A 13,305-nucleotide genomic window follows, 5' to 3' on the forward strand; every position below is an offset into this window, starting at 1 on the left:
AGTATTTTCTGTAAGTCATCTCTACTATGACATGACGGGTGTTTCTATGCTTCCTGCTTCACAGAAGGAGACACTGCAGAGGCCAGAAGGCTGGGTATCTGCACAGGACGGTCCACTGCTTTACGAAGGTCTCTTAGGCACATGGGGGCGGGGGAGGCGCAAATGAGGTGACGTGATCTCTTGACCTTGACCTGACACTCAGTAGGAAGGGTTCTTCTGAAGGGTGCACACATACACATTGGGTGGGCTCAGCTCCAGGCGTCAGCTGCCACGGGCACTCTAATTCAGCCCAAACCCGCAGACGCAAAGGCATCGCAGCTGCTCCTTTAACACATGCAAATGAACTTGAGGCAGCCACGCTAAAATTAAACCCACCTCAAGCGTGGCCCACCACGGGATGAATATTCAAACATCTGTTTGGACAAACTCCCATTTCAAAAATGGGAAAAAATGTGCGTATATATAGATTTGAGGACTTTTAAGGGACTTGCATTGGGGGCAGACCCCCGGCCCCCATGCCGATGAGCCACGGGAAAGGACGCTGTTTTCCCAGTTCCGAGGGCAAGTCTGCGAGGACAAGTCACGGAGGGAGAACCAGCCCCCACACCGAACGGTGAAATGAAACTCACACCATCGCGGACGGAGGCAACTCCAAGCAGTCGTGCCCACGTGCCAGGTGAGGTTTCTGAGCGAGATGCTGCCAGGACCCCTTCCCCCATGCCCCCCAGTTTAGGCTGAGCCCGTCTTCTAGCCACGTTGGCCCCCTCTGGCCTGAGACCAGTTGTTCCCACTCACCGGGCAAGTCACTGGCACTGCGAGAGCCTCGGGTCCCTCTCCGTGCAGCAAGGACAACCCTTACATGTTCAGCAGCACGTGAGGACGGCGGGAGCTGCCCCAAGGAGTGTTGGGCACAGGCTGGGTGTGGAGTGCCCTGGGGAGGGACGGCGGTGGGGACGCACGCATCGGGGACCCTGTCCCCAGGTGTGCAGGCATGCACCAACCTGCGACCACTCACATGGCTAAAGGGCTGCACAGAGTCCTGAGGCCCCTCACGGGGCCCCCGGGGGCCCCTGGGCCCAAGGCCAGTAGCCCCTACCACAGAGGAACCGTCGTCGACCATGCCAACTGCCACGAGGAGCACGAGACTGAGTTAAGTTGCTTTAAAACAATGAACGGGTTACAGGAAACCTTTGACAAAGGCCATCTTCTGAACTGGATTTAGAAAAATAACGAGATTCCTGCATTATGTATGACGCATGGTCGTACATCCACCTTAAGTTTCACGCATTAGAAATACCTCACACACACACTCACCCGCCCTCACTTCCTGCTCCGAAAGCACCGGGAATCCACACACCACGAGTGGCGGGTGCACAGAGCTGGCCAGACCCCAGGGAAAGCTGCTAAGGAAGGGCCTGGCAGGCAGCTGGCACCTCCACTGCCGGGAGAGGTCTGTGAAGGTGGGAGCAAGAAGAAGAGTCCTCTTTTAATGATGCTGCTGACGCAGAAACCAAAGCTGACCTTCAACGTGCGGCCCCATGTGCAGCTGACCTTGAAGGGCACTGGTTGGAACCGAGCGGCTCCACTTACACGCTGGTTTCTGTTCGGTCAATACCCGTGTGTTTCTGACTGGAGTCGTGGATGTGGGAGGCGGACTGTATACACTGATCTACGACGTTTCACACAGGGGACTTGAGCGTCGGTGGATCTTGGTGTCTGCAGGGGGTCCTGGAACCAATCCCTGGTGGATACTGAGGGATGACTTTAAGTGTTGGGGGAATCAGAAACTTATATGCAGATTTTTGACTTCACGTGGTTCAGGGGTCAACGGTAACTCAGTCGCCTTTTTGCCTCCTTGCTGCGTATCCACCTCTCACCCCGGGAACACACCCGCAGAGAAGCAGGGTCCCAGGCTGGTGCTCTGAAGCCCGGGCTGCTGGCCAGGGCTGTGCTACCGTCCTTCTCCCTGTGGGCGCCTCCAGCTCAGGTCACCCTCCTGGGCCCCCCCACCCCCAACCCTCCCATACTCCTAATTTGGAGCAGATGGCCCAGGACCCAGGGCTCTGCCCACCCTCGCTTCCTGTCACCGCCCCCCCCCCCCCCCCGCCCCACACACCAGCTGGAGCGGATGAGATTTTTGTGACTGAAATCGCAGGACTGGAGCACAGCCTCTGCGTCACAGCTGACGTGACCTGTGCTCCGTCACGTGACGGACGAGTGACTCTACCAGTAACGTGGTGAGCAGGAAGCCCCACTAAGCACCCAGGAGCATGACGCCCTCCACGTGTGGCTCCTCACCTGAAACAAGACTAACCCACTAAGGGTCCCAGGGGAGCTGCCTCCTAGTCCAAGATCCTCAGCAGCAGGACTCGAAGGTACAGAGCTCTCACGTCCCGGACAAGCGGCGACAAAACACAGGACGCAGTGCCTACAGACCTGAGCTGAGCCGGATGAACCCCGGGTGCCCTCCACCCGCAGGCCCCCGATCCCCGAAGAACCAAAAGACAGGTGCAGACAAGAGCCTTTCCCCTGAGCACACAGGCTGGTGAGCTACCGCCTTCCCTCCTGCCCCTGGCTGTCTGCTCGATGCAGCACCTGCCCTGCTGGGTTCCTGCCTTGCCCTGTTCTGCTCTCTCGGTACTTTAACAAGCGGTGGACCGGTAAACATGGGGGCGGTGACCCAACTTTCTGGCGCTGGGTCCCGTGTTCTGACCAGCAGCGCAGCCTCCAGGTGCACGCAGGGCATCTCCAAGACCAGACCCTGGCCCCTATGGCTCTTGACTGACTCCTGTGGGTGAAGCTCCATTGCCACACCTCGCAGAGTCCTTCCGTGTTTCACCCCCCCCACCCCCCGCAAAGACCCGTGTTCAGTCCCAGAGGAACAGACCAACGTTCGAGTCCCAGGTTGTGGGACAGCAGGCCCAGCCCCGGCCAGCACCCAGCTTTGCACTTACTGGTCGTGCCTGGTGTCAGGTATGGCTCTGTCCATCCGCAGCTTATCGCTCTCCACTTGGTTGAACTTGTTGCGGGCGTAGGGGTCCTGCCCGGAGCGGACCATGGTCCCTCCAACGTAGGCTTCCTGGTTGAAGTCCCGCCATCGCACCTTCCCTGAAAGGAGCAGAGCAGAGGGTGTGGGACAAGGCAGGGGAGGCCAGGGGGTGGCCAGGGGGCTGGGTGCGCTCACGCCAGCGGCGGAGTCCGGTTCAGAACAGCACCCAGGGCTGCTGCTGGCTCCACCCAGTCTAATCAACACATCAGCCGGAAACAGCCCGAGCCAGCCCTTCCCAGTCTGTGCACTGGAAGACTGAACGCTTATAGTTTGTTGTAACATGGAAGATAAAGGCCTGGACCGAGGTGTGTGTGTGTGCAGTAAACGAGATTCTCTGCCTATCAGCGTCCCTGAGTCTGGTTCCACTTACACTTCGCATAAAAGGAGACCATTATCTGCTTGTCCCTCCTTTTCAGGAAACGCGGTAATGCCAAAGCATCTCAGATATGATGAGAAAGGTGATGCACAAATTAAACTAAACGGAAGGTACCCTATTACATAACACCAGGCAGCCCACAATAAATCTTTAAACAAAAAAATCGTCCCCCCAAACAACAGGATCCCCAGATACCTCTGGGTGAGACCTGACTCGGGGATGTGCTTTCTGCAGCTGTTACTGGGTCTGTCCCCACAAGGAGGTGTGTGAGGCCATTCCCGGCACACACGCAGGGAAGCACACAGACATCCTGGCACACACTCACCAGAGGATACATGCATCCTGGCACACATGCATCTGAGTGTACACATTGTGGCACACATACATCCTGGCACACACATGTCCTGGCACACATGCATCTGAGCGTACACATTGTGGCACATGCATCCTGGAACACATGCATCTGAGCACACACACATCCTAGCACACATGCATCAAAGCACACACACATCCTGGCACACATGCATCTGAGCATACACATGTCCTGGCACACAACCTGGCACACATGCATCAAAGCACACATATGTCCTGGCACACACACATCCTAGCACACATGCATCTGAGCACACATATGTCCTGGCATACATGTATCTGAGCACACACATGCCCTGGCACACACATATCCTGGCACAGGCATCTGAGCACACACACACATCCAAGCACGCAGACATCGTGGCACACACTTAGCAGAGGATACACACGTCCTAGCACACAGGCATCTGAGCACACACATGTCCTGGCACACATGCATCTGAGCATACACATGTCTTGGCACACACACATCCTGGCACACATGCATCTGAGCACACACATGTCCTGGCACACACATATCCTGGCACAGGCATCTGAGCACACACATTGTGGCATACACACATCCTAGAACACATGCATCTGAGCACACACACATCCTGGCACACATGCATCAAAGCACACACATGTCCTGGCACACGCACATCCTGGCACACATGCACCCAAGCACACACACACCCGAGCACACATGCATCTGAACACAATTATCATGTTCTCTTCTGGAGCCAAGCAGGCCTGGCCCGGTCACGCCCACACTGGTCATGAGTCAGCTGCTGATCTGAGCAGCCGATGTTCTGAGCAGCTGTGTGATGTTCTGCTGCTCCAGAACGCCACACACGAGGTTCTCCAAGGACCCCGCACTGGACCAGGAAGTTTCCACTAGGGTCTGGAGCAGGGGCAGTGTGGGCAGCAGGCTGGAGCCCAGGGAAAGTGCTGCTGGGCGGGGCAAGCCTGGCATTGTGAAGACAGAGCCGGAGACACGAGCAGAGGCACCGGTGCCCAGACAGAAGGGAAAAGTGGGAGGGGAGGCGGACTGGAGCCAGAGAGAAAAGCCAGGACTTGGTGTCCACCCGGGTTTAAATCCTTGCTTACCACTTGCTACCTATGTGACCTTGAGCAAGTCACTCATTCTTTGAAGTTACATCTCCTAAAAATAAGTAAATAAATAAACAAAGCTGCTCTGGCTGGTGTGGCTCAGTGGATTGAATGCAGGCCTGTGAACCAAAGTGTCACTGGTTCAATTCCCAGTCAGGGCACGTGCCTGGGTTGTGGGCCAGGTCCCCAGATGGGGATGCAGCAGGCAACCACATATTGATGTTTCTGTTCCTCTTTCTCCTTCCCGTCCCCTTTTCTAAAAAATAAGTAAATAAAATCTTTAAAAATATATTTAAAAAATAAAGCAAAAATGAAAGTTTTTTCAGAAGGATTTAATGGCCTACTATGTGCTAGTTGTATAGTTATAGCAAACTTAAACAAACCAAACTCAAAAAAAGGCGGGTAAGGGAGGAAAATAGTAACAGCCTTGTCCCTAAGGAGTTCTAAGCGCTGTGAAGAAACTAAGTCATTAGGGGTACACAGTTCTGGGGGTGCTGTTTTATACGGGGTGGTCTGGTAGGGCCAGTCTGGTCAGGGGACTTGGAGCAGACACCAGAATAGAGGGAGAAAGTGGCCAGGCAGGCTGCTGGCAAGAGCAGCCGGCGTCACACAGGGAACGCAGCACGAGGGCCAGCAGGGAGCTCACTGCTCAGGAGCCAGCCAGCCGGAAAGCCTTTTAGCTCCGACGAGTGTGTGGTGCTGGTCAGAGAGCCGGAGGCGGGGCTGCTGACTGCGCTCGGGAACTGGCAGATGTGGGGGCGGCAGCTGGTGTGCAGCATGTGACGTGCCGGGTGTGTGCCACCAGCACGTGCACCTACCTACGTGCTTCCTCGGCATGGTCCCTCTGCACACAAGCGAAAGAACATCAGGCTCCTTTCTCCAGGCCAGAGACGAGGAGGCTGAGGTCCAGTGACACGTGATCTGCTCGAGGCTGCAGAGGGGAGTTCCTACCCTGAAGCTCATCTGCTTCTTGTTACACTTGTCTTGCCAGGTCACCACCCCATCTCATCACAGCTGGGCGCTATGGAAATGACACGCAGGCCACAGAGCGTCCCGCCTCTCGAATGAGAAGCAGTTCCCAGCCCCACGGCACCCTGGCCACGGCCGAGCCTGTGCCCCTGACAAACATCTGGCTGTGGGAGCCCGTGCAGTGTGAGCCTTGTCTTCCACCTAAAATGAAATGTGTCCAAAAGCAGCTCCTGGAAACATGTTTTTCCTGCTAAGGCAACCGTAGAAATACTTGATCCTCCCCTCTCTTCACCTCTCGGCCTTCACCCGCTCAGAGACGGTCAGAGACAGGGAAGGAAAACCCACCCACCTGTGCTCAAGGCACGTGGCCCCTCCTCCTCACCAGGGGGGCTGGGCCCCTGGGCTGTCCCAGGTTAACATGAATCATGAGCTTCAGCTAAAATCTGTACCAGCCGTGCCTACCCCAGGATGCAAGTGAGCTGCTTCCAGCTAACTTGTGTAATGGCCCGAACGCGCTCACTGCAACCAGGGAAAAGCCTGGAACTATGGAGCCCCGTCTGCAGCCGGAGAAGACACTGTCACCCAAGAGGGGTTTCGCCTGCACCCTGCAGACGCCGGACTTGCCCCTCCCTGGGGGAGGGCCTGGGGCAGGAGAAGAGGGTTCGGTCTCAGTGGGCGAGTCTGTGTGCAGGAGAACAGGAACCACAGGCCTCTGCTGAGCTCCTGGCGCCTGAACCCCCCTCCCACCTTCCTCTCCTCGGTGCTACCCCACCCCACCCCCTTATTCCGGAATGAGACATGGGAACAGCAGCAGGTTCCACGGATGCCCCGTGTCAGGCAGCTGTGGGTGGGCAGTGTCCCTGCCTTGGCCCCAGGCCACTGGTGCAGACAGGTGCTGACGACACTCCAGGCATCGTGGCGGCTCCTAAAGGTGCAGCAACCGAAGCAGCCCCGATGCCCACCCTGCAGAGGCCCCGTTCCAGGACGGTGGGGGTGGCGTTGGCGGGGACACAAACGTGATGAGCACAGTAGTGAATGCATCATTGAGAACGAGCCCAGTGCTCTGTTGGTGAGAAGAGTGGCCCCATGGAAGCAGCTGATGGATGACCCCCATCTAGATGGGGGTGAGGGAATCGAGGAGGGCTTCCTGGGGGAGGCATATTCGAGCTGAGAGCTGAAGGAGGAGTAGGAGAAGCCTCTGCAACTTTGCAGAAATGCCATCTTTCTTCAACCTCTAAAGACTGCAGGGACCGACCGAGAGGTGTCCCCCACCCAGGGACCCTCCCCTCTGACACCTCTGATGCCTCTGACACAGGAGCGTCTTCAGCAGGACTCCTCTGGGCCCCGCTTTGCCTCATGTCACTTTCCCCAAGGCACAAACCCCTTACTGGAGACAGGTTACAACAGGTTTTTCTTCATAAAAAGCTTAGCAGTGTGTGAGAGAACAGCAGGGACCTTCATACACATGTGACTACGACGTACACTTTACATCACATCGCAGGTGCCGAGACACAAACATACACACACACACCACTACAATGAAGGTTTCACTGTTACCATGTACAAACGAACATCACCTATCGTTTTTGCAGGAGCTGGATGCACGGCATTGGCTCCACACACTAATGACAGGCCACAGCCACAGTTTGAAGAGCACTGGGCTAAAGGGCCATTACTGAAACCCGCTGCGTCTGTCTTAGACGGAACTGCAGGGGCTGAAGCCCCTACCAGGCAGGGCAGCAAAAAGCAGAGAGAGCAGGGTCCTCGCAGGGAAAGGGAAGCCGGCAGACGCGCAGAAGCCGAAACTGGTCGGACCTAGGCCAGCAGCAGGAGGGGAGCAGTCAAAACCTTAGACACGACGTCCGAACACACTGACTTAAAAAACGCTCACACGTCCTCTTGTACTTCTGCCGCCTCCTTCAGAACTTCAGAGAGAACGTGAGACATGAAGAGCAGCAGAAAACAAAAACACACGAGCGTCCAGGGAAAGTGGACGCGGCCGAGCAGAAGCAGTGGACGGAAAAGCCTGTGAAGACCTAGGACTCCACCGGAGAAGGCGGCGGCGGCGAGCTTCACCGTCAGAGGCGGCAGGACAACAGGACGCGTTTCAGGAGCTCGAGAGGGACAGCGAGCACCACCGCCCGCCCTCAGGGGGGCTGGGCAAACAGCTCGCCTCTTGGATGGGGTTACGGAAACATCTGTGAGGAGATGCGTTTGCAGAAGACAGACTTCTCTGAGAAGGAGGGACAGTGCGACCCCAGGAGTGTGGACACCCGACTCTAAATAACGAGGTGCTCTCCGTGAAGCAGGATGGGCTGCCCGCCTGCGCCCTCGGGCCACCCTGCGGGGGCTGCACAGCGGACCCGCCCGAGGTTCCCTGTCCCCTTCCACACACACACACACACACACACACACACACACAGGCCCACATCTCCCCACCCTTCACAGTCACACCGCCATCCCCCAGAGCAGGAGGGAGCTCCTCAGGGCACCAACCCAATGTGCTGTTTCATGGCGAATTCTCACCTGGAGGACCCAGCACCCTGCATGCACGGGACACGGACGCCTGTGGACCCACCAGCTCCCAGTGGTCAGGCCCAGGGCCCGGGGCGCCTGAGGCTGATCACGGAGAAGCGCCCCAAATTCCGCACACTGCCCTGAGAGCGCAGCTCCGCCCTGGCCCTCGCGGACGGCATCAGCACCGCTGGCACGGTGTCTGAGAACCGGTCCCGGCCCTCCCGTGTGCACACGGGCGCTCTCATCCTTCTCCCACGCGGATAAGGCACTCAGTCAACTCGAGGTCCAGGTGCAGGGAGCCTGCGGGCTCGGGGTCCTGGCAGCGGACCCACACCAGCGCCTACGCCACAGCCGGGGCTCAGAGGGCCAGAAGGGCCTCTGACAGCTGGGGTTATGGGACACGGGTGGGGGCAGCTGGCACAACTCCCCCGGGAAGACGCAGGGCTCCAGGCCCAGGGCCTCCTCGTCCGAATGGAATCAGGGTGACGCACCACCTCCTAGGTTATCGTGTAAAGTAAGTGCAGTAATGACAGTGACAGCCGGTCCTCGGCCACTGGCTACCACACAAAATGAAGGACCTTAACAGGCAGAACTAGTCACACACACAGTCACCCCCGCCTGGCTGCTGTGATGCCCCTCACTCTGAGGAGTCGCTGGGAGCTGCCACGCCCACCAGGACTCTCCAAGGCCCCCACTCGGGGTCCCAGCTCTGCACCTGGCCCTGGGAAATGAGTGGCTGGCACTGGAGGGGATCCTCACCACCTTCCGGAGGGGCCTGGGGACATCCGCCCAGGTGAGCATGGCACCTGCCCAGGTGAGCATGGGCAGGAACATACAGGTGTGCGGAGTTCACACCCCATTTGTCACCCATGAGTACTCCCCCCTCTGTCCCTGCATGCCAGAGGAAGAGAGGGGGGAGCAGCGGAAAAGTCGGTCTACACTTGTCCTTCTGTTCCCGGGGGGACACCTGGGAAAAACAGCAACTACTCAGCGTCCTTCTCTGCTTGCTTCAGGCAGGAGGACAGCGTGAGACACACGGGGCACACCTCGAAGTGGGCGGGGGCGGGGCGGGCCCTGCCCGAGGCTGGGGGCTATGGGTGGAGGGAGAGCAGTCAGTGCGGAGCCCGGTCGGTAAGTGGCAGCTCCAGCGGCTGATTCGGAGGTAAAATCAGTTTTACTGCCGGCCAGCTCAAGACCTACGAGGCCCCGGGGGCTCCCGTTGGAGCTGCTTTCGGAACTTCTGAGAAAAGGGGGGCCGTAGCAGCGCTGGGGCTGCGCCCCCAGGAGCGCCCAGAGGGCCGCAGGGGCTGCAGAGGCGTCGGTGCGGATGCCGCCCCTCAGCTCCGCGGGGGGCGGCGGGCGCTGTGGGCCAGGCACGGCCGGGGCTCCACCTGCTCACGTCCCGTTGCGTTCGGGAACCCACGCCCCCTCAGCCTTCGGGCTGAGACTCCCCTCGAAGGGCCTCTCGGCATCTTGCTCCCAGCGACCTTCACGGTCTTGGGGCGCTCCTGACCGCACAGCACAGCTGTTCTGTTCTGGGGACGCACGGACACGCGGTGGCTGTTTGGTGCCGCACTCACGTTTCACCCACTGAAAAGGGAGTTGCCGGCCCCAGGGGCTGCGGGGGGCACAGGTGTGAGGGCCGGGGAGTCCCCCCTCATCAGCCTGTGCTGGCTCCCACAGGGGTCCTCAGTGCCCCTAGGGGACACAGATTCCAAGGGGAAGGTGGTTCTAGGCTCCCAACAACCAATCCCCAAATGCCTTTTTGGAAAAGAGGGTTTTATAATTAGAGAACTGTTTACATTTGAAAAACTTGTCCAGTTAAATGTAACTGAAAATAATGCCACATTTCCACACAACGTCATCTCTCCCTTAAAATTTTTGTTTTTGCTAAACTTCCTGTTTAAAGACACAATGAAGCACATTTAAGGAGACGAACCTCCAAAGGACTAACATCACAAAACACACGGAAACCCTCGTGTTTGGAGGCACACACATGGTTCTCAGATTAGGGATCCCTCAGGTGCTGACATCCGCCCCTCAGGTCGGAGACCTCCCCGTACACCTGCCACCACCCGCAGGTGGACGGACGGGGGAGGGAAGGTGCCCTTGCTGGGGCGGGTCCCCCAGGGCCAGGCCAGGATTCTGCTCTGGTCTCACTCAGGACCCCTCCTCCCCCGGCCCCGCCTGGAGGGAGGCCTAAGCAAACTGAACGCTAGCCAGTGCAAAACACAGCAGCCTCTCCTGGGACAGGAGCCAAGAAGGGAAACAGAGCATATTTCAAATCAAAGGACAAAGCTCTCAGATTTATTTCAGCCTCTTGGTTGACAGCCAATTGCATGCAATTTTACTGGGCTTTAAAGAAAAAATTCCTAATATTCTTCCTCTCAAAGGTCATAATGTTATAGCACGGCAGAGAAAGTAGGATTTCCAACAGAGATATCCATTTAAGTGACAAAGGCACGTAAATAACCCTTTATTATTTGTCGGGGCTATCTGGTGACACAGGGAACTCTGTCTGCCTGGGAGGAACCGGCTCCTGAAACGAGGATTCCTGCACAATCCATCTTTAAGGGTGAAAAAAGAGGAAGTTCAAAAAGTACTTAAAAGCTATTTAAAAGAAAATATAAGAAAAAAATGAGACGTTACAAGAGTAAATACTCTTAATTTATGTAAAATTATTTGTGCCATAAAAAAAAACTTAAGCAGCACCAAAAAAGCAGCCTGATTTGCATGAGGAGGGCTACACCTGGCTTGAAATCAAGGAATCGTCATCTAGTCCTTCTCTAAATTTTAAATAGAAACTCTCCGTTTTTCCTCCATGTGTGATGGTGTCCAAGTTTCACTGCTGTACATGGGCTCTGCCAGCCTCTGGCTTCCTAACAAAAACCAGTCAAAGCCCCACAGCGAAGTTACCCCCCACAAACGAAGCTGGTCCCGGGAGGCAGAGAGAGCAGGGCGGCTACTCACCAGCGACCACGAGACAGCCCCCCCAGAGGGACCCCGCCCACACCACCCACTAACCCTGTAAGACACGCACTGGTAGTGCTACCTCCGTTTTACAAACTGGGAAACTGAGACTCGGGAGTTAAACTATAAAAGGATGGGACCCCAGACCAAACCTGGGTCTCTCTCTCCCCAGACCTGTGCCCTTCCGCGGCAGCTGACAGCTCACTTTCCAGTGGGTGGAATTCAGGTGAAGCTCCAAACGGCACCCATACGGGTCCCACTGCCCCAGCAAGCGCCTTCTGAAGGGTGCCAGCCAGCAGTGGCCTGGCTGGTCCTGCCCCGCCCCAGTCACTGGTGGACCGTGGTCTCTGGGTTCAGGCCACGTGCCCCCTCTTGCACGTGGACACACTAAGTTGGTGGAGTCAGAAGCAGCCAGGGATGTCCTCTCTCTGTTACGTATGTACAGAAATCTCGTCGCTAAAAGTGCAAACACCCAGCCACAGTTCACACGTTCCCGATGATGGGCTCATCCTTTCCTGGGGAGCCGTCCCCCCGGCAGCCGGAGAGTGGGAACAGGCTGCCTCGTACGGCAACGAAACCTTCCCTGGGACGGGCCCCCCCTGCAGCCTCGCATGTCAAGAACGCAATTCCGCCCCTTCGGGGAGCAGCCTTCCCAGTGGCTGGGCAGCAGCACACTCCCACAACCTCTTCTAAGTCCTCAGACGCTGATGCTGCCCCGTCCCCATCTGAGGTGCATCACCTGGTGCTGCTCGAATGCACAGCAGCCCTGACAGCCATGTGCCCAGGTCGGGGGTTGGGGGGTGACAGCACAAGGAGCGCCAGATGCTACCTGAACTGTTCCAGACACGGCATCTCCACCAACAAAGCTCCAGGTGACTCTACTGTAACAGCTCCATCATGCTTCTGGCTAGTGAGCTGCTCCAGTCTTTGATTTCGCTCTCCTGCTTGTGGGAACGAACGGGGCAAAGACCATGGAGACCTTGTTTTTTGATGCTGGCTGAGGTGCAAGGAAACAGACGCCCCTCTGGAAGAAAACCTGGCAACTACTATAAAAAAAATCTGTATGTAGGGCATTGCCACTGACCCTGTGACTTCACTTTTAGGAAGTTATTTCAAGGAAGTCATGAAGGACATACAAAGTTTCACTGCTGAGGACCCTGGCTGGACACCCTCCATGCGTCCGACAACACAGGGTAAGTAAGTACAGTGAGCTCGTGGTTCTGGATGAGTGGCTGTCACTCATTAGCAATGCGGTCAGAGACACTGGTATGAAAAGGTGTTTGTGATCCGTTACCCCAGGAAGGAACAGGTAAGCACAGCGCGGTGCCACACCTGTAAAGAGGTCGACACATGCAGCTCACAGGGGCGGCCGTCCTGAGGTGTCTCAGGAGGAACAGGGAGCAGGCAGCTGCCTCTGTGAGATGTGGGGAGGACCCCGAGGGGCTGACGGGAGAGGCACGGGGGTGAGCGCATGTCTCAGCTGATCCCCCAACCCCCAAATCCTCGGCAATGCTCCTCGCCTAGCGAGTGGCTTGGATGTTTCTTGCAAGAATTCGTGAAAACAGTGAACTCTGAGTGCAGGGTAAGACTCAGACGTGTGAGCAGACGGGCCAAAAGGCTCAGGATCTGCTTTTCAAAATGAGAAAAGAAGTAGCCCTGGCCGGGCGGCTCCACTGGTTGGAGCGGCGTCCCAACAGCAGGAGGGCGCGGGTTCAATCCCTGGTCAGGGTGGGGGGTGGGGGTGGCAGCAGTTGATCAACGTTCCTCTCTCACTTTGAAGTCTGTCTGTGTGTCTGTCTCCAGCCCCCCCGCCCCCCGAGGTACGGGGGCCAGTGTGCCGTACGCATGCTCAGAGAGAGTCTGCAGGAGCACCCGTGGGCAGGCGCAGTGGCCACCTTTGGGTGGTAGAGTCATGTGTGACTGTAATTTTCTTATTTTGGCTTATCTGAACTTCTTGAAG

General features: G+C 57.0%; 1 protein-coding gene across 1 annotated transcript in view; it reads right to left on the reverse strand.

Moving 5' to 3' along the window:
- GALNT2 (polypeptide N-acetylgalactosaminyltransferase 2) overlaps positions 1–13,305 on the reverse strand; it is a 156,381-nt gene that overhangs the window by 40,922 nt on the left and 102,154 nt on the right. Inside the window, exon 3 of the mRNA XM_028531365.2 lies at positions 2,955–3,108. Within this exon, the coding sequence (XP_028387166.1) occupies positions 2,955–3,108 (154 nt within the window). The remainder of the gene's footprint in view (positions 1–2,954; positions 3,109–13,305) is intronic.

The sequence above is a fragment of the Phyllostomus discolor genome, chromosome 15 (genome assembly GCF_004126475.2).
Source record: "Phyllostomus discolor isolate MPI-MPIP mPhyDis1 chromosome 15, mPhyDis1.pri.v3, whole genome shotgun sequence".
Lineage (NCBI taxonomy): Eukaryota > Metazoa > Chordata > Mammalia > Chiroptera > Phyllostomidae > Phyllostomus > Phyllostomus discolor.